This window comes from Dipodomys spectabilis, unplaced genomic scaffold (genome assembly GCF_019054845.1).
Source record: "Dipodomys spectabilis isolate Male_0828 unplaced genomic scaffold, ASM1905484v1 ptg000207l, whole genome shotgun sequence".
NCBI classification, from domain to species: Eukaryota; Metazoa; Chordata; class Mammalia; order Rodentia; family Heteromyidae; genus Dipodomys; species Dipodomys spectabilis.
This window is the reverse complement of record NW_024870884.1, coordinates 10,667,383-10,693,303: the sequence shown is the minus strand read 5'-3', so window position 1 is coordinate 10,693,303 and position 25,921 is coordinate 10,667,383. Positions and strand designations below refer to the sequence as shown.

General features: G+C 48.4%; 1 protein-coding gene across 3 annotated transcripts in view; it reads right to left on the bottom strand.

Annotated features, from left to right (window-relative positions):
- Nucleotides 1-1,926: 1,926 nt before the first annotated feature.
- The window catches only part of Hk1 (hexokinase 1), a 61,883-nt gene continuing 37,888 nt past the window's right edge, over nucleotides 1,927-25,921 (bottom strand). For all 3 annotated transcript variants that reach the window (XM_042696322.1, XM_042696321.1, XM_042696323.1), the window contains 14 exons: nucleotides 23,537-23,632; nucleotides 22,889-22,988; nucleotides 22,617-22,800; nucleotides 18,680-18,835; nucleotides 16,371-16,604; nucleotides 12,220-12,524; nucleotides 10,810-10,958; nucleotides 10,401-10,520; nucleotides 8,360-8,455; nucleotides 7,529-7,628; nucleotides 6,114-6,297; nucleotides 4,798-4,953; nucleotides 4,274-4,507; nucleotides 1,927-2,515 (listed from right to left, as the gene is read on the bottom strand). In XM_042696322.1, the coding sequence (XP_042552256.1) occupies nucleotides 2,374-2,515; nucleotides 4,274-4,507; nucleotides 4,798-4,953; nucleotides 6,114-6,297; nucleotides 7,529-7,628; nucleotides 8,360-8,455; nucleotides 10,401-10,520; nucleotides 10,810-10,958; nucleotides 12,220-12,524; nucleotides 16,371-16,604; nucleotides 18,680-18,835; nucleotides 22,617-22,800; nucleotides 22,889-22,988; nucleotides 23,537-23,632 (2,256 nt within the window). In that variant the 3' untranslated portion in view covers nucleotides 1,927-2,373. The remainder of the gene's footprint in view (nucleotides 2,516-4,273; nucleotides 4,508-4,797; nucleotides 4,954-6,113; nucleotides 6,298-7,528; nucleotides 7,629-8,359; nucleotides 8,456-10,400; nucleotides 10,521-10,809; nucleotides 10,959-12,219; nucleotides 12,525-16,370; nucleotides 16,605-18,679; nucleotides 18,836-22,616; nucleotides 22,801-22,888; nucleotides 22,989-23,536; nucleotides 23,633-25,921) is intronic.

Genomic DNA, 25,921 nt, shown 5'->3' with positions numbered 1-25,921 from the left:
ACTCAAATGCTTCCTGAGCTATACAACATGATGAACAGACGTACAGAGACCTGTCAATGCTCCAATAAAGGGTTCCTGTTCGCACCAGAGTGGGCATAGCCAGTCCTGGGACAAGTTAGTGGAAGGAAAAGGTGTCCTGCAGGGGACAGTCACCCAAGGGGACATGACTGCTTCCATGTGGTAAGGTGTCCTGCAGGGGACAGTCACCCAAGGGGACATGACTGCTTCCATGTGGTAAGGTGGCTCACTGTTGCCTGCTCTTCCAAGAAAAGCTGGGAATCCAAATTTGCATGTGAAAGCCTCAGACTTGATCAACGGGATCCACAAAAATATCTCTAACACCTTAGATAAGACCAACACAGCATATCTACTAAAGACACAAGGACCCTTCTTTTGTGGCAAAGTCCAGTGGTTATGAGTTGACTTGGGGCTTTCCAGATCTAGAGACTGGATATAGCCCAGGCTGGGTGGTAGAGTTCAGGGTTAGAGTTGCCTTGGGCAACTTATTCTGACCCTCAGCCTCTTCCACTGCTCAGTACAAAACTACCCCCAGGGATGCTGAGGATTGATAAGAGTGATAGCCACACACCAGCAGGCTAAGTCCTCCATAAATGGCAGCCCTGGTTGTATTTACTGTGCCAGCCATTTTGCATGAACAGCACCTGTGAGTCAGCAACACAGCTACACCCTCACTTCTGCAGCAAGAAGCAGACAGTCAGAACACCAACTGTCCCCGCTCAGAGTACTCTCGGCTTGGCCTATCCCTGCCAAGGCCTCATCTCCCCACCTGCTGCTGACTCACCTTCCACCACCTTGTGCCCTCTACAAGAAGCAAGGAACAGCACACACACCCAAAGTCTAGTGTTATTCTTGCTTTGCACGGTGATCACTGGCCCTGTCGGTGTGACAGCAACAGGTGTCTCATCCCACCAGGGTGGGCATGCAGACCCAGGAAGCTGCTCATCACAGGGACACCACAGGTGCCTGGACGCCCTGTGGTGGAATCTTCCAGAGGAAAATCCAAAATAGCAGTCTTGAAGGCTAGGGTAAGGTAAGAGTCAGACAAAGCTTATTTCCTGTGGACTGCTTGTTAGGACTTAGGAAAAGAGAATGGCTATTCTACTTCCCTGGGCTGCCACCAGATGTCAAGGGTCACTGGCTGTCATAGAAAGGTCTGTGGGTAGTACAGCCACACCGTCCGTCCTCCCACTGAACCCAATGAAGCCAACCTGTTCACTTTTCCTTTGTCCTAGCACAGGAGGAAGACAGAGGATTCATTTTTTTCCCTTCTTCCAGGTCCTAGGGTAAGGGTTCAGGATATTGGGACTAGAGGAGAAACGAGCAGGGCTGGAGCTGGGAGACCAGTTGAGAGGAGAGCCTAGGTCTCTGTATTCTGTAGGGCCAGTATTGAACTCCTCATGCCAAACCAAAGCTGGGGGTTACAGACCATAATTTTATTTAAATCTTCCCCCACACCCAGGAGGCCACAAAAAATCCCAACATCTGGTTTTTGCCACATGCCAAGATCTCCCCCCTGCTTCTCCCCCAGCAGCAAGCATCACTCGGGTGGTTGGTTTGAATCGGTACAAAGTTTACTAGTCATACAACATGGCTCACAAAAGCGATGGGAAATTCCAGTGATGGCATCATGTGTGGGCTGGTTCCTTTCTTACTCTGATGGAGACAACACATTTTCCCGCGTGACTTCCCACCTCCCCCAACCCCCCTAGGAGACACACAGAATGCAAGACTATCACAATGTGGCTAGGACCAGGTCCACGGACACGCAACTTAGTGGCACTGACTCCTCCTGATGGCATGCCAGGCTGCACAGGGGGGCTAGGACGGACCAGCAGTAACGCCACATCCATACTTGCCCTTCAGGCCACGCCTTCCCTCTCCCCCCCCCCCCCGCCCCCTCCCCGCCCTGGGAGAGGGGGTCCGGCAGTGTCTGCTGGTGATAATACATTTGACTCGGAGGAGGTGACCCCAAGGACGGGCTCCGGAGGCCCTCAGGCCTGTGGGATGGTGTGAGTCTTCATCTGAACCAGCCATGGCTCGGCTGGCGGGGCGCCCGAGGGAGGGATGCCGCTACACCTCACATGTGGGGGATGCACGGCTGGGTGGAGATCAAATCATGCAGAGTGGCAGGGCAGTGAGAGGGGTCCGGGCAAGAGATTATCAACAGCATACACTCTATGTGGGACCCTACGTGAGGCGCCATTGGTTGGGTTCTGTTCTCCTCCCACGTTGGCAAGGCAGGCTCTGGTGCCAGGGTCGCCCAGCACGGCTCGCTGGGTGGAACAAGGGGGGGGGGGGTCATCGCTTGTATAGAGAAGAGCTGGAAGGGCAGCAGGCTGGGGTTCCTGGCTCTTAGCTGCTGGTTTCTCGGAGCCGCACGCCCACGGCCGTGATGAGGGCAGCCCCCTTGCCACTTCCGTCTTCGGATAGGAGGAAGGACACGTTACACTGCGGTGACAGTTCCTTCACGGTTTGATGCATGATTCTGGAGAAGCTGCAAGACAAGATAGAGGAGAAGGTAGGGAGAAGAGGGCAGGAGAGGAGGAGCCAGTCCCCGCTGACAACACTCAACTCCCAACAATGAGGCAGAGGAAGATCGGCCCGCCAAGAGCAGCTCAAGTCCACAGGATTTACAACCATGCTCTTATTACCATCTCCAGCAGGGGCACACGTGAGAACTCCAAACAAAGCTATCAGTATAGCCTGGGAGAGCCAGGGGACAAGTAATACTCAGGACACCCTTCCTCAGAGCCTGGGGCTCCTAGGGGATCTGATAAGCAAGAGGATGCTGGGGTCTATGCAAGGGTCCCCCCCTCCCCAAGGCAGGCCCAAGCACTGGGTCGATTCGGGACACATGGGAACAAACAGTACTACCACCTCACCTTCAGCCCTGAGACTCCACCCCTGCCCCCCAGCCTAACACTGGCCACAGCCCCTTCAGCAAGAGAAGGTAGCCCTCTCTCCAAGGGACAATCTCTGGGACAATCACTCTGCTGAAAAGGAAAAGCCAGGGCCAGAATTAGGGTCTCAGAAGTTATCCCCGCCTTTGATGGGCACCTACTAGGCATCTACATTTCATATACAATTTCTAGCCAGGCCAGTTTGTGCAATCCCAGGAGGAAGACAAGACCTGGCAGAGGTGAAGTTACTGAGAACAGCTTCTATGTGATTCCAGGACTAAGGGTAAGAGTATATGACTCCAGCCGGGAACCAGTGGCTCACATCTGTAATCCCAGCTACTCAGGAAGCTGAGATCTGAGGATCTCAGTTTAAAGACAGCCCCGGCAGGAAAGTCCATGAGACTCTTCTCTCCAATTAACCACCAAAAAAGCCAAAAGTACAGCTGTGGTTCAAGTGGCAGAGCAAAAAAGCTAAAGAACAGCACCCAGGCTCTGAGTTCAAACCCCAGTACCACAGCATGCATGAGCACGCGCGCACACATACACACGTGCATGCGCACGCACACACACACACATACACACCACAAAGTTTATGACTCCCCTTCCTGTGCCACCAGTAGTGATGATGACAGCAATGAAGATGGGAGATGGAGATAAGGATGGAGCAAGAAAGATCCTTTATCCCAAGCATGGCATGAGGTAAGTAGGGAATGTCTGCAGAGTTAGGTGAGGTTGCTTGTAAGGACTATGACATTATGGCCCGGTCTATCTGGGATGGAACCACTGGTCATTATTAGTAGTAATTACTGATAAATGTACCCCAAGCTTATAAATAGTCACTTGATCATAGGAGCCAAATGATGTGAGCAGATGGGGGTCACATGTTCCCCCCCCCAACTGGGGTATCAGATAGTTGGCCAAAAGGAGGCCAGGCACTCCCTGCCCTCCCCTGCCTTAGAGCCAAAGGACCAAACTGGTTCTTCTGTATTTCCAGAAGCTCCAAATCTGTAGATGAATACAACCAGCCCTCCTCCCCTCTTCTTAGATTCCTCTCCTATGGAGCAAGCCCAGCCTTCCAGCATGACTGCAGCTGGCCTGCTGGATGGGTCAGCTTACATCCATTCTCCTCCTTTTTCGCTCCCACCTGACAGGGGTCAGGAAACGCAGGGTGAGTCACCTCATACTGTGAGCTAGACAAGAGTCGCAGTCAAACTCAGAGCTGCCCACTATCCATGGATACACAGCTTCAGGCTGCTGGTCCCCCAGGAGGCTTTGCCCTGGTGGAAGCCACGCCCCAATGCCTGTGATTCAGCCCAGCAGACTCCGCCCATCCAAGAAGAAGCTGTACTCACTGGGGATGCAGCTTGTAGAGTGTCCCATCCACCCCCACGGTCACGTTCAGATGGTCCAGCCCTCTGTTCTCTCGGATCTTGTCCACCACGGCAGCCATGCCTGCGCCGCACAGCTGGGCAGCCCGCTTGGACACCACGCCGCACACTGTCTTAACCAGGATGCTGTCATCGCATGTGCTGTTCAGACCCAGCTGCTGAAGGATGGCGCGGACTTGGAGCAGCGCTAACCGGTCACTGTGATGGACAACCAGCAACTATCAGGGCCGCAGGCATGGCTCAGCATTATCATATCAGCTTAGCAAGTGCAAGGTTCTGAGTTCAAACTCCAGTACCATCCGAAACAAATGTAAAGGGAAAAACCATGAGGAAATGCTGATACGGGCTACAACTTGGATGAACCATGAAAACATTTCACTAAGTGCAATATGCCAGACATAAAAGGGCAAACAATGTACGTTTCTACTTATACGAGGCACCTAGAGTACTAGAGCACAGTCTGGTAGCAGAATTCCCTCCCCACTCACCTCTCAATCTGAGAGAGAAACTTGGTCTCAAAGATGCCCCGGGTCTTGAGTGGCTCAGAGATCTGTCCTCGGAAGAGGAATCCTCTCTTGGTGAAGTCAATCAAGATGTTGCGGACAATTTCACCCAGGTACATACCACTGATCATCTTCTCATACCTGGTGCAGGAGAAGAGGACTAATAGCTCTCTACTAGCCCCTGTTCTCAGTCACTCCAGGTCTCTTATTACCCCTCCAGGGCAGAGCCTCAGACCTGCCCTGTGGTGCCCCATGAGGCAGAGAGTACCAGGAAGGACCAGGAACCTCTCCGCCCCCATCCAACACAAAGCCTATAGCTGGTCTCCTTCTCCCATGGACTTCCTGCTTTTGCCTGGCTGAATCCCTATTGGCCAAATGCCCTGTCCCCAACAGGGCCCTACCATAGTGCTCCCCACGCGGGCTCTGCCTGCCTTTTTCAGGCTCCCTCACACCACATTCTTCTCCTTCTCCTTAGCAGCACACAGGCTCGCAGTCTCCTGTCACCACCGCCGCAGTGACTGACAGCCCTGAGGACAGGGAGTGTGTCTCTCAACTCCCAAATCACAGGACACAGTCCAGCACAGAAGTATACGAGGGTTAATGGAATGAAAAGACGGCAAAGGAAAGTTCCTGTGTTTCTTTAAAAGTTGCAGAACCACCCGGGGCTGATAAAGCACAATGCAGCTGGATAAGACCACATAGACCAAAAAAAATATTGAAGGATCACACACTCCTAAGGTCAAATCAGAGCCCACCTTCCTGCTCCATGGGACCTGACTTGGGCCAGCTTGTCCTGGCTATCATTGCATGATTTTTAGCGAGTTAGAATAGCTATTCCTTTTATTTCTGAGCGGACACTGACATTTCAGTCCAGTCCCCTGGCCAACTGCAAAGCTGTAAAAAGCCACTAGGGGGTGCAGGAGCTTGCAACGGGATGGAGGAATTGAAACAGAGCCTAGGTATAATACCCTACCCTTCGTATATTATTCCTATGAGTAGGAAAGGAAGAGCGACTGGAGGGCCAAATTCTCCCAGGCCAGAAAAAGGCCACTGAGGCAGTGGTATGTCCGCTGACACCTGCCCTCTAGGCATATTCTACGACTCTCTTGTCCCCTATCAGTGCCCCATGTGCCCCATCTCCCTGGGGATTTTTTGCCAGAAGCCAAGAGGAGTAAACCAGAGGGATCAGTTCCCAAGCCTTTGCCCAAACCTCAGTCCTACTAGAAACTTCTACTGTAATAAGTGCTGCTCAACACTCTCCCCATCCTGTCCCTTAGGGGCTTCCTCTGCCCGACAGTTACCTTTGCTTCCCAGTGTTTAGAGAATATTCGTCCACTGTTCTGTCATACTCGGTTCTGATATCGTCCAGACACCCATTGTCCCCAAAGGCACCCCACTCCATGTTGATACACATTAGGCCTTGGTCCCCTTCCAACATTTCTACGTTCCTCATTTCCTCCATGTAGCAGGCATTACAGCCAGTCCCTGCAACACACAATGAGATGAATGATGAGGCCGCTATGCCTGGGAGCTGAGCCGCAGGGCCTGAAGCCTGGGGTCTGTGACTACATGGATAAGAACAAGACAGCTTTGCTTTCCCTAGGTTCTCTAGGGCCTGGGCACTATCCAAGGTGCTGAGTTCAAGAAAGATGCTTGGGCCACAGTTCCATTTCAGCTTTTCGGTGGTTAAGTGGAGATAAGAGTCTCACAGTCTTTCCTGCCTAGGCTGGCTTTGAACCACAATCATTAGACCTCAGCCTCCTGAGTAGCTCGAGCAATGCCTAGTCTGACTATATTAACCTAACCTGGGCAATATTAATGTTGAGAAGATGGTCTTATGACAGAGGGAAAGTCACTGGACTCTGGCACCAGCTCCCAGGTAAGGTACAGCTGCAGGCCAAGGGGACCACCCATTCCACACCCAGGCCCTGGAGCACCTAATCTAGGTGGGATAGTGTGGACCTTTAACATCAAGAGGACAATTCAAGGTTATGCCCTCTGGCCAAATAAGATCCAAAGTACTTGGTTCTTTGGTCATTTCCATCAAGCAAGGGCTCAGAGCAGAGGTCACTAGACTGCAAGATTACCTACGCACATGTATTCACTAGCTGTAGAAATAGAGAGACCAATAAGATCCACCAATGCCCTACCTTCTAGAGGTAAAGCAGAGGGTTCTCTCCTCTCCTATTTCTCCCTACTTTATCCTGTTCAACTAAAATAAATCTTGGCTCAACTTCCACCTTGTGAGGTTCTCCTTCTGTGAGACCTCTCAAAACACTTTCCAGCCAGGTGCTAGTGGCTCACATCTGGCTCAGGAGGCTGAGATCTGATGATTGAGGTTAAAGCCAGCCTGGGCAGGAAATGTCCATCAGATTCATCTCCAATTAACCACCAGAAAACCAGAACTGGAGCTGTGGCTCAAGTGGTAGAGTGCTTGCCTTGAGCTGAAGAGCTCAGGGACAGTGCCAAAGCCCAGAGTCCAAGCCTTACCACCACCACCACCAACAAAAAAAACCCCAATACACTTTCCATCAAGTCCCTGTAATCTATACAGAAAAGGGAAGTGGTTCATTTGTCCTTCCCCTCTCTCATAACCACTTCTAGCCTGACCCCCTAACTCCTTCAACATGTCCTGGGGACCCCACATAGCTCCAGTGGGCTGCCCTGCTGCACCTAGCCTTCCTTTCCCAATTAGAGACCCTTCCAGGACACCTACCTACAATAAGTCCTATCTCACAGGTGGGCTCCTCGTAGGCACAGGTCATCATGGTGCCCACTGTGTCGTTGACCATAGCCACGACATCCAGGTCAAATTCCTTTGAAAAGAAAAGGGCGTGGCTTTAGGGAAGCAGCAAGTAGGTCTGGCTTGAGTCCTATTTCAGCAATCCTGGGGTTTTCTCTGGCCATGAAGATGTCAGGAAACAAGGCAAATTTTACACTACTCCTGAATGCTGACATGATTATGGCATGATTACTACCTGATTACTCTTCATGTCACTCTATCACGCCAGCAGAAGTCATGTATGATGCCTGCGTTCTAGAAAACCATGTTCATTAGCATGCCATGTCCAGCTGATAGTACCAGGCTATGTATAGGTGTGCTTTTCTCTTTCTCCATTCATATGAGAGTCATGATTTTACCTTTCTTTAAAAATTTCATACTAGAGCCAGGAGTGCTGGTATACAACATACCCATAATCCCAGCCCTCGAGAGGCAGAGAAAAAAAGATGGTGAGTTTGAGGCCAGCCAAGGCTACAGGGCAGAAAGATATTGTCTCAAAAATCAGTATTTTCTTTTCAATACTTCAACATGGAAAAGTGATGACTCCGGTTTAATGGCTGGCAATTGAGCAAGAAAATGGAGAACTTCTATTAGACAAGTCACATAACACGATCTTGAGATCTCAACCTCCTGAGCATCAAGGATTATTGGCATGAGCCACCAGGTTCTAGCTTCTTCCAAATCCTAACAAGCTGGTACAATTTTTATAACCCCCCAAAAGCAGTAAATAGCTTTACAAACATTACTAATTGCTATAACAGTTACCTCTCTCCTTTTTATTGCGTCCTTTAGTAAGGTGGCTACATCATGACCAACGCAGTCCGTTGCCTTAAAACCTTTTGTCCAGGTGACTAGGACTCCCTGAAACATGAGAAACACCAGCACAACCCGGTGATTAAACGTTCTGGGCACCAGACAACTTGTCAATTAAACATCCCTCCCTGGTAAAGCTATAGAGACCTTACATTCTGACAATGCATAAACACCAGAGTAACGCGCCAGACAGCCTCCAGTCTGTCTGATTTATAATCCCCATTTCATGAATGGACAAACTGAGGCATAAAGTTCATGGTATGAGGGTGTTGTTTAGTGGTAGAGAACTTGCCTAATATGCACTAGGCTTTTGGTTTTGAGGATTCCTCAGCATTGATATTGAGCATTTAAAAAGACATTGGTCCCAAGTGCTGGTGGCACATGGCTGTAATCCTAGCTACTTAGGAGGCTGAGAACTGAAAGATCACGGCTCAAAGCAAACACAGGCAACAAAGTCTGTGAGACTTCATCTCCGATTAACCACCCAAATGTTGGATTGGAGGCATGGCTCAAGTAGTACAGAACTAGTCAAACAAACCAAGCTATAGGCAAAGTCTTAAGTTCAATCCCTGATACCAACAATAAAGTGACTTAAGGAATTTTTTTTTTAACAAGAAAATGGTAATGGTGGATCATTTTTAGCCTGATTCTTAGCCTGGTGCCATCCATGGTACAAACAAGTAATTCCCCAGAAGTGTTTTCTGACCACATTAAGTAAAGAAATGCAAATTTTGTTAACATTGCATTACTCCCAAGGAAATTTTAGGTGTGGTTGGACTAAAGTAACACACTTGCTGGATAAAAAGTATCACAGGTATGCATTATAATAAAGATAAGGAGCTTTAAAACAAAAACAAGCCAGGCACTGGTGGCTCAGCCCAGTAATACTAGCTAAGATCTGAGGATCACAGTTAAAAGCCAGCTTGGGCAGGAAAGATGGGACTCTTATCTCCAATAAACCATGAGAAAACCTCAAGTGGCACTGTGGCTCAAGTGTAGAGTGCTAGTCTTGAGCTGAAGAGCTGAGGGACAGTGTCCTGGCCCAGAGTTCAAGCCCCACAACAGACAAAATGAAACAAAACAAAACATATGAAGTTGAGTATGGTGATTCCCACCTGTAAACCCAGTATTTGGGAAATAAAGGCAGGAGGGTCAAGTTCAAGACCAGTCTGAGCTACATAGCCAGATTTTGTCTCCATAACAACAACACACACACAGACACACACAAGTCCTTTGAAAACTGAAAAAACAAGTGTACACAGATCTTATTGCTAAGATCAAAAAGGAGGAAAGGCACTAACTACATCAGCACGAAACTGTATTACATCGCCTTATGTGGCCCTGCACAATGCTAGACATGGCCTTAATCCTGGCCACGCTTCCACTTGAACCACATAGCTCTGCAGCAGACGGGCTGGTTTTGACTCAATGACTGCTCTCTGCTCCCTCTGTCTACAATATTGCCCACTCCACCCCATTCTCATCCCTACTTTACCCCCACCTCCCCCCTCCCCCCACAGACCTTCCTGATAGGCACTGAGCACAGATGAAACTGTGAGACTCCCTGAGGGCAGCCTCATAACCCTCTGTTCAGTGCCCAAGGCTTGATATTCCATTTACTGAGCAAGTATCACAGTGATTTTCTGCTGACAGAACACTGCACTAAGCAATGGACTACACAGGTCCTTGCTTGGAGAGTACATACTAGCCAAAAAGAAAGCAGTTACCAAAAGTGCTCAGAGCTATAGTATTATAGGCGGCAGCAGAGGGCAAGGTTCTTTGTGATGGAGGTTCCAAAGGAGCGAATGCTCTCATCAGAATAGTCTTAGGATGTGCTGGAGGGGGTTAAGGAAGGCCTGGGTTGACCCACTGTGACCTGTGAGTCCATCTTGGGTACCCAGGTATGACTGGAGAAGACCTCACAGGACAGCCCACCTGGGCCACTGCCACTCAGTGCTGTCCGAGGTACTGACAAACCTCAGAAAAGACTCACCGCATCCAGACTTGTCTGCTTGCAGGGAAAGGAGAAGGTGAAGCCCAGAGGCAACCGGGGCCCTTTAATTCCCATATAGTCCAGGAAGTCAGAGATGCAGGAGACAATGTGGTCAAAAAGCTTTAGGAGATAAGAAGAGATCACATAGGCTCGATCAGCTTTCACACTTATAGCACATATGCATTAAGTACACATACACACATATGTGCACATTCTTAATGTCTACAGCATAAGACTCTCAGGACTTTCCCAACCCCTATCACCATTGGGAAGGCATGGCCGAAGGTACCCAACGTTGTGGCCCACAAGGTCCCAAGGTATAAGGCTGTAGATATCACATGATTACCAACAGCCACTGGCCTTGTGTATAACACACACATTCTGGGAGTGTAAGTTCAGTGCTGCTTACCTCTTCCCCGGTGCCCTGCATGATTTCCAAGGGAATGGCATAGATCTTGTTGTGCATTTCCACTGTTCTCTTTTTCCCACTACGGATTTTCACCAGCAGGACACGGAAATTCGTTCCTCCGAGATCCAGGGCCAAGAAGTCACCATTCTCTGTTACAGACAGCAAGGAGCACAAAGGTCACAGAGAGCTAAGTGCTTCTAGGCAGCCAATAACCCAGAAACCCCAGATTAGCAAGAGTTTTAGAAACTGTAATCCCATTTCCCATCAATCCATCCTGCAGGCTCAGAGAACGGTAGCCACGGAACCCTGACACAGGAACTGGGCCATACTAAAGGACAAAAGGTCTCACGAGTCAATCACTGTCACAATAAACAAGCTTCACTAGGGTAACTAAGAAGCCTAGCACAATGCACCGATTTTAGGGAACCCCACATAAAAATGACTAATTTACACTGATGTATATTATTGTTCCCTTTCCTACACCATCTTTTGTAGCGTGGCTGTGCAGTTCTCCAACCAAAAGACGGAGTTTGTGTCTTCCCAACCTTGGATCTTGGACCAAGAGTGTGGCAAGGCCAGGCATCAGATAGCTCATGCCTGTAATCTTAGCTGCTCAGGAGGCTGAGATCTGAGGATCATGGTTCAAAGCCAGCTTGGGCAGAAAAGTCCATGAGACTCTTATCGCTAATTAACTTGCAAGAAACCAGAAGTGACATTTGGAAGAGATGGGAAAGAAGTGACATTGATCAAGATGCACTGTATTCACAAGCAGACATGCTGAACTGAAACTCCTTTGTAGAACTACTTAAAGATTAATAATAATAATAATAATAAGCTGAAGTGGAGATATCGCTCAAGTGGTATAGTGCTAGCCTTGAGTGAAAAAGGAAGTGAGAAACTGAAGCCCTGAGTCCAAGCCCCAGTACTGGCACACATGCGTGCACGAACACACACACAAAGTAACATACATAAGATGTATCATATCACAAACATTCATTATTCAAAGAAGCCTCTCCAAAAGTTATTCAGGGTCTCCAAAGAGCTCAGCTCTAGTTAGGACAAGGAAGAATAGAATAGGGGTTGGGTGTTTTCTCCAATCCACTCAGGCATGCAAGGCCCTAGGCCCTTCTCCCCAGGACACCCTGCCAGGACTAAAGAAGGCAGCCTTGTTCATGAATTGTGTGCATTCACCCTTCCCTCCCAGTTTGAAGCCCACTTTCCAACAGCCTAATGGGAGGAAATGATGTGCCCTGAGCCTCTCACACAACAAATGAGTCATACATAACAATGGCATACAGGTGAGTGAGTTCCCAGCTCCTGCCACATCCTGCACAGCCAGTCCACGGGAGGATGCAGCTCCCCCAGCCCCGCTGTCCCTGGGCCGTGGCCACACAACCCACAGCCCCTCACCGGTTCCATCCGGGGTGCTTCTGACAAAGGAGGGCAGCATCCTGACAGTGGCCTCTTCATGTGTCTCCTTCGCCAGCCCAATCTCCATTTCTTGCCGCATCCTCTGCTTCACCTCCAGCAGCATCTCCTTGGTAAGGCGGAAGTGGGCCAGGGTCTCTTCTATCTGCCGGTGCTGCTCGGCCAGGCGGTAGGCCACCGCAGTCACCATGGCAGCTCCTTTGCCACTGCCGCTCTCCGAGAGGAGGAAACGCACATCAGTGTCAGGCACCAGGCGCCTCAGGGTCTTGTGGAAACGCCGGGAATACCTGAAGGAGGGAGGGCAAGGAGGAGCACTTTAGCAGTACTGGGCCATCATTCACGGTGCTTTCATTCTATGCTCTACACTGGCTTTGGGTTGTCAAGCAAGTCCTACTCATTCACTACAGAAAAGGCAGTAAATGAAGACCAGTAAAAAAACATATTGTCCTCAATCACACGTAAAAAGAGAGGTTTCAGCTGGACACTTGGAATCTGCAATCTTAGCTACTCAGGAGGCTGAGATCTGAGAATAACAGCCCTGGCAGAAAAGTATGCAAGATTCCCTTTCCAATTAACCAGCAAAATGCTGGACTATAAGCATGACTCAAGTGGTAGAGGACCAGCTGTAAGAAAGAAGGGGGGAAAGGGGCTGGGAAGGTGGCTCAGTGGTAGAGTGCTTGCCTTGCATGCATGAGGCCCTGGGTTTGATTCCTCAGCACCACGTAAGCAGAAAAAAAAAGCGGGAAGTGGCGCTGTGGCTCAATGGTAGAGTGCTAGCCTTGAGCTGAAGAGCTGAGGGACAGCACCCAGGCCCAGAGTTCAGGCCCTACGACCGGACCAAAAAAAAAAAAAAAGAAAGAAAGAGGGGGAGAGAGGGAGAGGGAGAGAGAGAGAGAGGGAGAGAGGGAGAGAGGGAGAGAGGGAGAGAGGGAGAGAGGGAGAGAGAGAGAGAGAGAGAGAGATTTTTGTCATCATTTTATGAGTAATGAATATAAAAAGCTGAGGTCCAAAGGGATTTTGCCCTTCCATAAGATATACCATAGTGGTCAAAAACACAATGCTCCAAAGTCAGATCAAAAAAAGGAGTGGCCAGGCATTAGTGGCTCATACCTGAAATCCTAGCTACTCAGGAGGCTAAGGGATCTGCTAGCCAAGGCAACAAAATCCGTAAGACTTTTATCTTCAATTAACCAACAGAAAACCAGAAGTGGTGCTGTGGCTCAAAGTGGTAGAGGGCTAGTTTTGAGCAAAAAGACCTCAGGGACAGCACCCAAGCCTAGAGCTCAAGCCTCACAACTGACAAAAAAGAAAAGAAAAGAAAAGAAAAAAACAAGTGATTCCCCCCCAAATTCCACATAAGGTGACTCTGAGCCAGTTACTTAACCTTGGAGTAAACAAGGATTCTGGTGTTTGGCTACAAGGTATGGGGCAAACTGAATGAGTCTATTAAATGCTGAGATTAGGAGAAAGGATTAGTAAGTTATTGCTCTTGTTTTTTATTTTCACTTGGCTCTTTCCCTTCTCCTCCTCCCCACAAAAGTATGGAGCCTGTTTGGTGGCAAGAAGAAAATTTAGGATTGTGTGACACACGGAAATTGGCTTCCTGCATGGAGGGCTATCTGCCAAAAAAAAAAAAAAAAAAAAAAAACAGGAAAAAAGATAATAAAAATATTAACAATGTGAAAAATACTAAGGCTTTCTTCTGCAAAACTCAGCCACACCTGGCTACGGATAAGAATACATGGTGCTTTTCATAACTTTTTGGACTGTCTATAAAGTTTCTACTCTGAGCCAAGTGCCTATGGCTCATACCTGTAATCCTAGCTACTCAGGAGGCTGAGATCAGAGGATTGGGGTTTGAAGCCAGACTTGTATCTCCAATTAACTACCAAAATAGCCAGAAATGGGGTTTTGGCTCAAGTACTCACTAGCCTTGAGCACAAAAACCCAGAGGCAGTGTCTAGGCCCTGAGTTCAATTTCCAGAACTGGTGGATGTGCACCCATGCACACGCGTGTGTGCGTGTGTGTGCACGCACACACACACACACAGTTATTTAGAATGTGAACTTGCAGATAAAGGTTTGAATATAGCTGACTGCACAACAATATAGATGTTAACACCACCAAACTGTACATTTTAAAATAGTTCAAAATTAATATATCTTAAGTGTGCTTTACCACATTTAAAAAACTCAATATGAGGTTGCAAATCCTTAGGCTTTCTGTTCCAAAAATTAGCCAATAAATTTCAAAAGAAAACAAAAAAAAATGGGTACAGTGAGGTACCTGTACATTCCAGTTACTTGGGAGGCTGAGGCAAAAAAATTGCTGTGTTCAATCAGGAGTTTGAGACCTACATGGTCCACAAAGCAAGTTATAGCTTCTTACAGGGGACTTGAGGTGAGAAAGAAAGTCCAAAGGAATAGATGGCTAGTTGCATTACAAACTATTTCATACACACACACACACACACACACACACACACAATGTGCAGTACTGGAGACTGAACTCAGGTGCTGGCTAGGAAACTGCTCTATTGCTGAGCCATGACTATAATTTTTTAAATTTATTTTTTAAAATATAATTTCATTGTTTTTATTAAGATGTTAGGTAATGAGTACAATTCTATGGTTTGTTTTCATTTTTTTGGTGGTGATGGGGGGTTGAACTCTGGGCCTGAGTGCTGTCCCTCAGCTCTCAACTCAAAGCTAGTGCTCTACCACTTGAGCCACAGTGCCACTTCCAGTCTTCTGGTGGTTTATTGGAGATAAGTCTCCAGGATTTTCCTTCCCAGGCTGGCTTTGAACCTCGATCCTGAGATCTCAGCCTCCTGAGTTGCTAGGATTACAGGCGTGAGCCATGAGCGCCTGGCTACAATTCTATGTTTAAAAAAATTTTATTTAAATTACAGAATTATACTCTTGCCAAATAACAATAGAACAAATCCTTTCCCCTTGGCAACACAGAAGTATTGCCACTTAAATCTACATTGACCTAACTGTCCCGGAGCTGGGGGTGAAGGGAGAGTACTTTCTAGGACCCTGCATCTGCATGAAACCTAAGGTCCTGCCCACAAAATGCCACAGGCAATTTCTCAAATTTACTAAAGACAGAATTAACTTTTAGCCACTTATAAAATGCCCAGCAATATTATCCTTGGCCAAGACCACTTTTGGACATTAAGGTCCGCCAGTGCAGGGACTGGCAAAGGTGGCAGCAGAGGTCCTCATCAACAACGGGATTATCTACAGCATACATCTCCATCTCTGCTCACCAAGTCAACAAGTTGCTCATTCAAAAAAGTAATGTCTAAGCTGGATGCTGGTGGCTCACACCTGCAATTTTATCTACTCAGGAAGCTGAGGTCTGTGGATCAAAGTTCAAAGCCAACTGAGGCAGGAAAGTACCAGACCAAAAGCCTGACGTGGCGATGTGGCTCAAATGGTAGAGTACTACACTTAAACAAAAATCCAAGGGACATCACTCAGGCCCCGAGTTCAAGTTCCGATACAAGCATATGTGCATGCGTGCACACACACATACACAAATAATGTCTGAGGGTCTGGTGGGTTGTACTATAGTGTGAAGTTTCTAAAAGGAGAATGTAGACCACATCTGTGACATACACTATAATAAGGATAAAGTTCCTCCCCATGAAAGGCAGACACACTGTACCCAAGGCTCCTGGTCACCAGAGAAATCTCTAGGGAAAGTTTGGAAATGAAGAGAGAGAAAGTATGTAAGAGTAATACCAGGAAAAATCTACTGAGGGTGAGACTTCCCAAATGGACAACGCCATCAGACTTCGTGATAAATGCCTATAATCCCCAGCTCTCAAGAAGCTGGGGCAGGGAAGATCATGAGTTCAATCAAGGCCTTGGTGTGAGAAGGCCTTGGGGGGAAAAGAGGGGATGGGGAGTTGAAATAGCAAGATCCTGTCTGGAAAAAACAAAATGAAAACCAAACCAAATGGGGAACTGTAACCTTTCTTCCCAGAAGTAGGCATTGTCATGTCTGCCAAAAAAAACCCAGAAATAACAAACCTTCCCTCGATGCACAAGTCTGACCCTTGGAAAAGGGCTTTAGCCTCTGCTGAGTAGGGAGAGCCAAGCTGAGCAAAGGGCAAACTCACTGTGGATGCGTCTTGTAGAGAGAGCCGTCCACACCAACAGTGGTCCGCAGCCTGGGTGTGCCCTTGTTATCACGCAGCCGGTTCAAGATGGTGCTCAGTGTGGCTGCCACCAGGTTGGCTGAGCGAAATGTGACAATAGTGCACACGTGCTGCACCGAAATACAGTCATCGTCAGATGGCTCCACTCCCAGGCGGGTCAGGATTTCTTTGGCATTGTGGAGGCCTTCTTTATTCCTGTGGGTTGGAGGCCGGCAGTTAGTTCAGGAGTGCACCAGCAGTGCAGAAGGGACAGGGAGTGTGGGACCCACCTGAAATCTGCTTGGGACTGAGACTGTCAAAGGCCTAAGGAGTAGCTTCCCCCATAGGAAATATGGACTGGTCATGGGAAAACTGTGCCAGACTGGATTATGACATGCCAGGCACACAGATGAAAATGCACAGGCAAGACCACGTAGCCACTGAGCAGGTGGAAAAAGTACCGTACTCCCAAGGCCTGCCAGTGGAAACCCCTCTTATAGGATGTGAGAGTTGCTTTTATACTTTCCTAGCGGTTTTCAGCCAAATTTTAATCTTCTGCTGTTGTATGTCTTCTGTATCTTTGGTTGTTCACAAGTACTTCAGAGTTTTGCTGCTATTGTACATACTACCTTAAAACTCTTCTCCCCCCCACCTCTCTCTCTCTCATAACACACACACACACACACACACACACACACTTCGATGTAGTATAAGCAAAAAGGAAACCTAGGTGAAGATTATGTGCAGGAATCCTCTATAAATTTCAAGTTCATTCAAAAACTATATCCCTGGTTTAATGAGAACAAATAGAACTCTAATGCTCCACTATGTTCTTCAGCTCTCTAAGCTCTCCTGTCACTCTAGTCATTTGTCTACAGATGTCCTTGAAGGCTTCAAAGAGGCATTTAATTACATTTGCAACAGTGGCAGTTTTACTTCTTCCTTTTTTTTTTGATTCCTATGTCTTACATGTCTCTTCTTCCCTCTTAAAAACCTTGCTAAGACTCCAGCACAAGGCCAGTGAGAGAGAGAGAGATACCATAGTGAATTTAGGGAGGATGTCTAACACGTCCCCTGGGAGCACATTCTTTGGAGACAGCCTTTATTGCAATCCACGTGCTTTCTACAGCTAGGTCACGTACATGTATGTTTCTTGGTAGCCAAAGAGCCAACAGCAGAAGGCAGCCAAGAGGAAGGCAGGCATTTCCTGACCTTACCAATGACTCTGAAGTTAAGCTGTAATCTATCTGTTCCCCCTCCTTCCTAGCAGCTGACCAGGAGACCTGAGAAGAGGAAAGGATGGAAACTCAGAGCTGGGGTTCTGCACCACAGCTCCTGAAGCACCAAGGCATGCAAGGTAGTGAGTCTCCAAACACGCCTAGAGGAGCCAGCGGCCTCCTCTAGTGGCAAAGACAACTGTTGTATATCTTCTGTGACACTGTGAAGCCAATGGCTCCACAGGTTGTCAGAAGCACAGAGAGGGCAGTGGAAATGACTCCTTGCATGCAGATGGCCTCATCTAGCTATGTGGTGTGTCCTGAACCTGGAACAAAAAAAGGTGGCATATGGATGCCAGCCACAGACAAGAGTCCTATAGACTTGAAGGCACTGGATTACACTGCCCAGCCACTGGTGCCAAGCTTACCTACAATCCCTCTGAGAGCAGAGGCCTATGACTAACAGCGAAGACAGTGAACTCTAGGCATAGGTACCTTAAGGGCCACCAAAGCCAGGTGCTGGCTGGACCCTGCCCTTCTATGACTACCTTCCAGGTATCACTGTTCATAAATGTTTCTCAAACTTACGTTTATGGCTGACTACAACGTTCTCTGAAAATTGTGGTGGTGGAGAAGGATTTGAGGCACAAGGTTTGGGCCATGATACATCTCTAAAAGGAAGCTTAATAGAGAGCATTTGCCAGATCTACCCCAGTACCATCTTGAGGTCTCTAGAGTTCTTGGAATACAGTCTGGAGAAGGTTATGATATAGAAAGGGAATTCCAGGAATTCAGGCCTGGGACTGAATTAGCCATGGGACTCTCCTGGACTCAAATCTTATTCATGTGTGCCTGTGTATGTGCGCATGTAAAAATGCTTTCCTAACTAGGCAAGAAGCATTTGCTGCTATCTGAGTTCTCCTTTAAGAATACCTCACAAGTTGCCTACCATGAGACCAATGGAACGAAGGGGCTGAGGGAGGGGAGATGGACCTGGAAGCTTCCTCCACTTGGACTAAAGCCCAATTCCCATCTCTGTCCCCCTCCACCAGAAGCCTTCAGGATGGTACCTACTTTTCTATGGCCTCCACATCACTGGTATTAAACTTCCCCCTGGTAAGCAGCTCTGGGGTGATTCGTCCTTCAAATAAGAGGCCCTCCTTGGCCATCTTGACCAAGATCAGCCGGACCAGCTCCCCCAGGTACAGGCCACTAACCATCTTCTCAAACCTGCAGGAGAAAAGCACAGGCACCTGTCAGGACTTCCTCTGCATACACCTGTGTGATTGTGATGGGAGATCAGGATGCCATCTCCAGCAAGCAGGCCAGCCAGGCCCAGCCTGTGTCAGGAGGACACAGAAGGGCAGGAGTGGACAGAGAGCTCTGCCTGGAGGCAGGGCAATATTAGCATCTAGAATGGAGAAAACGGAACAGTACATGATCATCTCTTACAAAATTATTGGCTGTAGTTTTACTTTTGTTGTGTTTTGAATTGTGCTATGTAGCCCAGGTTGGTCTGGAACTCATCACTACACCTAGACTTCTGCTGTAGTTTATGTTGTTGTTGGAGATGATAAATGCTAAGTACGCAGCCACACCAATCCCACTACATAAGCCCACGATCTTTCTCTTTTGTTTTTGGCAGTATTAGGTTTTGAACTTAGGATCCCTCACTTGCTAGGAGGAAACTCTACAACTGAGCCTTAACACCAGCTCTCTTATGTTGTAATTTTTTTTCCCTTTTCTACTGGTACTGGGAATTAAACTCAAGGCCTTGCGCTCTCAGCTTGCTTGCTCACAGATGGGTTTTCAAATCACTTGAGCCGTGCATCTATCTAGTCTGTAATTTTGCAGGTTAATTAGAGCAGTCTTGCACTTTTCTGCCCTGGCTGGCTTCTTAGATCCTCAGATCTCAGCCTTCTAAGTAGTTAGGATTATAGGCATGAGCCACCAGCCCCCAAGTTATGCTGTGTTTGTTAAAATCCTCTATCATAAACTTGGAGCCCCATGACTCTATCATAAACTTGGAGCCCTCCTGAATTAAGAAGATGGCCAGGAGATATTCTCCCCACTTCTCAGCATAAAAAGGCAAATGTCTTCTCAGAGGAAAGGCAGCCATTCCCTAGAGGACTATTGTGAGGCATTTGTTGGTCATAGTCTTAACATTCATCTTCTTAACATTTCATCTTTGCTTTGAGAAACTGCCTCCTTCCTACTGATCTTCAGGGCAGGCTCTGAGTAACTGAAGGCCAATCAGCTCATCCCGCCAATGGGCCAAACCCAAAATAAACCAGTACTCTCAGCTCCCCAAGGGGAATGTAACATGATGGGTGACTCTGTTAGAGCCCAAGATGGAAACAGACACTTACTAAGGACAAGAGCTAACCCAGAGCCAGTGAGCTAGGGCTAGATTCAGCCCTGGGCCCTGGCTAACCAGGAGCCAAGAGGAATCCCGGAGAGGGCAGACCATAGAGCAGACCCACATTGGAGGCCTCCCTTCTGAAGGAGCCTGCTGATGCCCCCAGGGCTGGCAGTGACATAGCAAAACAATCTGCTCCAGTCAGAGCCACAGCAGCCAAGGTTGCTGCTAGGACTTGAGGGCTGGCCTCACCCATCAACACACATAGAGCCTTGTTAGAAACACAGGCCTCGTTGTTCCAGCTTCTGGCAGGACTAGACAGGCCTGTCCAGACACAGCCAGTGGAGGATCCCTGGCAGGAGAGAGCGCTCAGTGCCAGCTGCCAGGCTGCTGGCAGGGCTCCTGTGTCATCAGTCCTTACAGAGCTGGGAACAGCCTGCCTATCAGGCTCACGCCGGATTCCACAACTGCCTCTTCATTCCCTGGGCTTCAACCTCCTTACCTATGTAGTCAGGAAAATGGCAGGGCCTTGCTCCAAGGTCACACAGAGACCACAGAGTCTCATGGGTCAAATTCTGTGCTGTCTGGTTAATAATGACCCTTCCTAGGTGTCTGTTACTATCTGTAAGGTCTTTATATATATTATTTTATTCCCATTATTGCTCTATAAGGCAGATATTAACTCATCCCCATTTCACAGATTAGGAAATTGAGGCACCAAGGAGCTGCAGAGCTTATCCATGAACACTGCTAACATGTGACCACCTCACATTTTCAATCCAGCTAAACTAAACACTACTGTGTTGCTACGCTGCTTGTTCCATGGATGGAGTCATTCAACAGCAACTGGACATCTAGCTCCCTCCCTGTAGTTCTGCTCATCCTCCTCCAGCTTACTTTCTCCCCAGGCAGCCTGATCCCTATTGGGCAGCATGATAGGAAAGAGTCAACACCAGCCTCCCAGTGCCCTCTGTACTGTTTATCATTTGGCTTTATCTAGAGGCACTCAGAATGATTATTCACACACTCAGATACCACGGCACCAGGCCCAGGCCCAGGCTCTGTCTCTTCCCAGGCTCTACCATCCTCATCTAGCTGCAGAAGAAGCCACAGCATTCTGCTGGGCCCTGCTCTGCTCAAACCAAAGGTTTGTGGAGACAGGCTCCCTTCCACCCCAGGGAAATCTGCCTCAAAATAACCAGACAACCCCGGCCACAGCCCAGCAGTGGGAGGCAGTGCAGTGGTGCTCCTGTCTTTGGTGAGCCCAGGGGGTTCTGAGCAGGCCCAGGGCCTACATACCAATTAGAAGTTCCCTTGGTAGCATAGTCAGTCCAGCTGCCAGCTGGCCAAATAGGCAATAAAAAAGAAAATAAGGTCGGGTGCCAGAAATGCTAACCATTCAGGAAGCTTACGATCTGAGGATCATGGTTCAAAGCCAACCTAAACAGGAAAATCCATGAGATTCTGATCTCCAATTAACTACCAAAAAGCCAGAAGTAGAGCCATGGCTCAAGTGGTAAAGTGCTAGCCTTGAGAAAAAGAGGCCCAGGAACAGTGCCCAGGTGCTGCGTTTAAGCCCCAGGACCAGCACACAAAAAGAAAAGAAAAGAAAAGAAGGAAAGAAGGGGACCAAAAGCCAACAGTAGAAGACAGGTACCTGACAAGAACATCAAAGACCTAGAAGATAAGGGTAAAAAGCATTCTTTTAGTTCGGGTGTCAAGGTTGAAGTTTTCAGTACCCAGGATGGTTCTTTCTACTGCCTCCAACAATCACCAATAAAAACAGAGATCACGAACAAAGACACACTGCTCTTGTGACAATACACTCCACCAAGGTATATAGTAGGTCCCCCTGAATCATTTACAAAATGGCCTGCAGTGGTCCAGACCCCACCTGGACACAGAGAGCCTTCACAAACCTCTCATATAGTTAAATTTAGCCTTGGTTAAAAACTGGAACCACTCAGGAGTTTCTATGATACTGAGGATGGGCCAGCCTTAGCCAACTGAACTGGAATTGGGAGGCCAGGGGGTGCTGAGAGGGCAACTGAGGATCAATTTTTTTTTAAGGGCCTTACATAATTCTTCTGCAAAGTCTAAATGGAAAAATCAATCCCCAGACTATCCTTGATGGGTTTTGTCCATAACTGAGAAGAGAAACCTCTTAAACACCCTGTATGCTCACTCTGACAACCTCAAACTTTCAAACAAAGCAGAACACCCCAAACTGACATCAGATCCAAACTCAACAATTCCGGGCCCACTTTGCCCTGATATGGTGCCCTAGCAGTCAAATGAGCAAGTACCTTTCCCTAGCAGGAGACCAACAGCTCTGAAGAACTTGATACACTGTGAAACAAAGACAGGGAAGACCAGAGTCAGGCAGAAGCTGGGAGAATGGCACAAATATGCTCCAGCAAAAGCCTATTTCCAGGATACAATTCAACAATTTCCAGGTGATACAATTCAACAATTCCTCATCTCTTTTGAATTTTCCTTCCTTCCTTTCTTTTTTTTGGTGCTGGTACTGGGATTGAACTCCAGACTGGGCCTGCTCAAGGCTGGTTTTATGTCCTTTCATCTCCGGTCCCCAATCTTCCATTCAGTGTCCCATGTCATACGTGAAACTAGAAGCCAAGGTCAAGGACTCACAGCTGCTTTCCAGGATTGAGAGATCCCCGGTCTAACTCTCTGTCAAATTCGGTACGGATGTCTTCCAGGGACCCGTCGTCCCCAAAGGCCCCCCACTCCGTGTTGATGCACATCCTGCCCTCGTCACCTTCCACCAGGTCGATGTGCCTTAGTTCTTCCATGTAGCAGGCGTTGGTGCCAGTGCCTGGGAGAGACAACATGGGAAGCTGCCACCATAGGAGCAGGGAGAGGCTGAGTGAAGGACTGGGCACAGGAGGAAAGGGGGACGTTACCAATGATCAGGCCAACTTCACATTGCTGGTCGTCATAGCCACAAGTCATCATGGTCCCCACCGTGTCATTCACCACAGCTACAATATTGGCATCATAGTCCTGGAGGCAGAAAATGAATGAGGGATCACCACATGCTCACACATGCAAGCACTCTCTCCCCAGCTTAGGGGCGTTTAGCAGGTACATTCCAGTTCTCCTAACCACCATTGCACGGATGGGGGGGGCACTGCTGGCTTTACTGCTACCAGGCCTGCAGTGTCCTTAATGATCCAGCTTAGGATTCTTTGGGGAGAGGATTTTGCTCATGGAGCCACATTCCTCCACAAACCAGTGCACAAGAGGCTCCGTGCCTACAAGAAGAGAGAATCTCTGTTCTTGTTCCAGCTCTGGCAGGCTGCACCTAGGACAGCAGCTCCCCACAGCCACAAGTCCTATCAGGATCATCCCTGCTCTCGGCTTTGCCCATGGGCATCACCTCTGAGAGCTCAGCACTGAATCTCATCTGGCCTGCCGCCGCACTCTGCAGCCTCATCTCTCCTCTGCAAGGGTCTCAAACCACAGTACTACTGTCCCCCCAAAAGGACCCTAGTCCATTATAACAGCTTCCCCCTCCCACACCCCACTCTGCATAGCCCAAGAGGAATTACCCCTCTCTTCTTGATGGCTTTATCCAACAGCTTCACCACATCTGCTCCTTCCACACCACTGGCTTTAAACCGCTTTGTCCAAGTGATCAGGATAGCCTGCAAGAGAGCACATAGGTGAGCAAGGGCCAGGAGCCCCCACGCCCATGACCTGGGGCTACTCCAGGACAGGGACAAAGCATAGCACCACAGGGCTTAAGAGGCTTCCTCCAGACCACATCCAGGGCAGAACCAGCTCTGTCCATCTCCTGCACCCACATGATGGATTTCTCTGGGAGCAACCATACAGGCGAAAACATTAGCTCCTAATCTCCAGCTAGCACCTGAATAATGCCAAGGAGCCAGCTGGTATAGGAGTGCCACACATCGTGCAAATCTTCATGGGTAGCAGCTCTATGTATAGAAACACACTATTTAAAAGACAACAAGAAGCCAGCCCTGGTGGCTCATGCCTGTAACCCTAGCAGCTCAGGAGGCTGAGGTCCGAGAATGATCATTCAAAGCCAGGCTTGGCAGCAAAGTCCATGAGACTCTTATCTCCAATGAGCCATCAAAAAGCCAGAAGTGGAGCTGTGGATCAAGTGATAAGAGTGCTAGCCTTGTGCAAAAAAGATCAGGAACAACACCCCAGACCCTGAGTTCAAGCCCCAAGAATGGCAGGAAAAGGGAGGGAGGGCGGGAGGGAGGAGGGGAAAGGAGGAAGGGAGGGGAGGGGATGGGCGGAACAGGAAAAGAAGGAAGGGACCCATTCCTACTTGAGACTGCATTACAGTGGGTGAATCCTTGGGTGGGTTTATGGTTCACTTAGGAAGAACCATAAACAACTATGGCTAAGCTAGGGGTTGCAAAGTCCCTGGATACTCTATGTTCTTCCCCTTGACCTTCACCCCCTAAAAAATTAAAGGTGTTAGGACAAGAATGTCAGTTCTATTCCAGTTCTCCTGACCATTTACCACCTGGCTGTTCTCTTCACTCCTCTGATATCCCCTCTGCTTATCCTGAATAGGAGGGCTAGTCTAAATCTGGACAATCTTAAGAGGCCCCAACTGTGTAACTGGGAGTATATACACTAGATCCCTGGCAGACCGCCTGGTCCAGCCTAGGAAGCTGTCCCCAGATTAGAAGCAAGGCTGGCAGGTGAGTCTCACCACTGGCTCCTTCTCAGCCCCTTGCAGGCACATCTGCTCCCCCTGCAAGCTCCTGTGCCAGTGAGGATTTCCCCTCCCCCCTTGGCCGCGCCTCTGTCCTTGAACCACAGTGCCTTGCAGGATCAGGCCACATCCGCCACAGCAATTCTCTCCCAGGGCCTGGCCCAGTGCCCACGAGTCACTTATTCATCACTTAGGAGCCATTTCAGTCATCTGATCGATTGGTGAGTATCCCAGTGCAATTTGGTATTTTGAGAGAGAGAACATTCACATAATCTCTATTACAATATATTGTTATATGTGTTCTATTTTGTTATTAGGTACAGTTGTTTATCTCTTTTTAGGAATTTATAAACTTCATAATAGGTATGAACATATAGAAAAAGATCTTTTGAGCTATGCACAATTTGGGGTGTGAGATACATCCTCCACCTGTAAGGAAAACTGTTCCCCTTTGGGAAAGGGGAGACACCTGGAGGCCAAGTTGATCGGAATATGTTGCATGTATAATAATGCTGGACACCAAAGGGAGTGTGGATGGCCACAGTAGTCTTAGATGGACCAAGGATGGGCCAGCAACTTCTCCAAGGCCTTTAGGGGAAAACGATGAATAGAAGGTGGAACCTGAGCTGGGCACTGGTGGCTCATGCCTGTAATCCTAGCTACTCAGGACACTGAGATCTGAGGATCGAGGTTCAAAGCCAGCCCAGGTAGGAAAGTCTGTGAGACTCTTATCTCCAATAAATCACTAGAAAACTGGAAGTGGCGCTGTGGCTCAAGCAGTAGAGCATTGGCCTTGAGCTGAAGAGCTGAGGGACAGTGCTCAGGCCCAGAGTCCAAGCCCCATGACCGACCAAAAAATAAATAAATAAATAAAAATAAGGTGGCACCTGGGACCCTGGTTCAGAATCTCTAATTATTAGCACTGTAACCTTTCAGAGGCCTCTGCTCTCCATCCTGAAATGCACGGTGTGGCCTGCTAGGCTCCCTGGACCCATTCTGATTCCTAGACTGTACAGATGGATGGGCTCTCATAATAATGGGGTCCAGGATGTGGCTCCCATGTTACTGTCCTGAAGTAAGGTAAGCCAGTTAGGAGCACAGGCCCTGCTCTCTCTCAGGCTGATAGATCTTGGGCAGGTTGCTAACCCTTCTGAGCCTCAATTTTCTCATCAGCAAAGAGGGGATAATCAGCACTTAGCACTGTGTTTAAAGATTATATAAGTTACCTGTGAAGTGC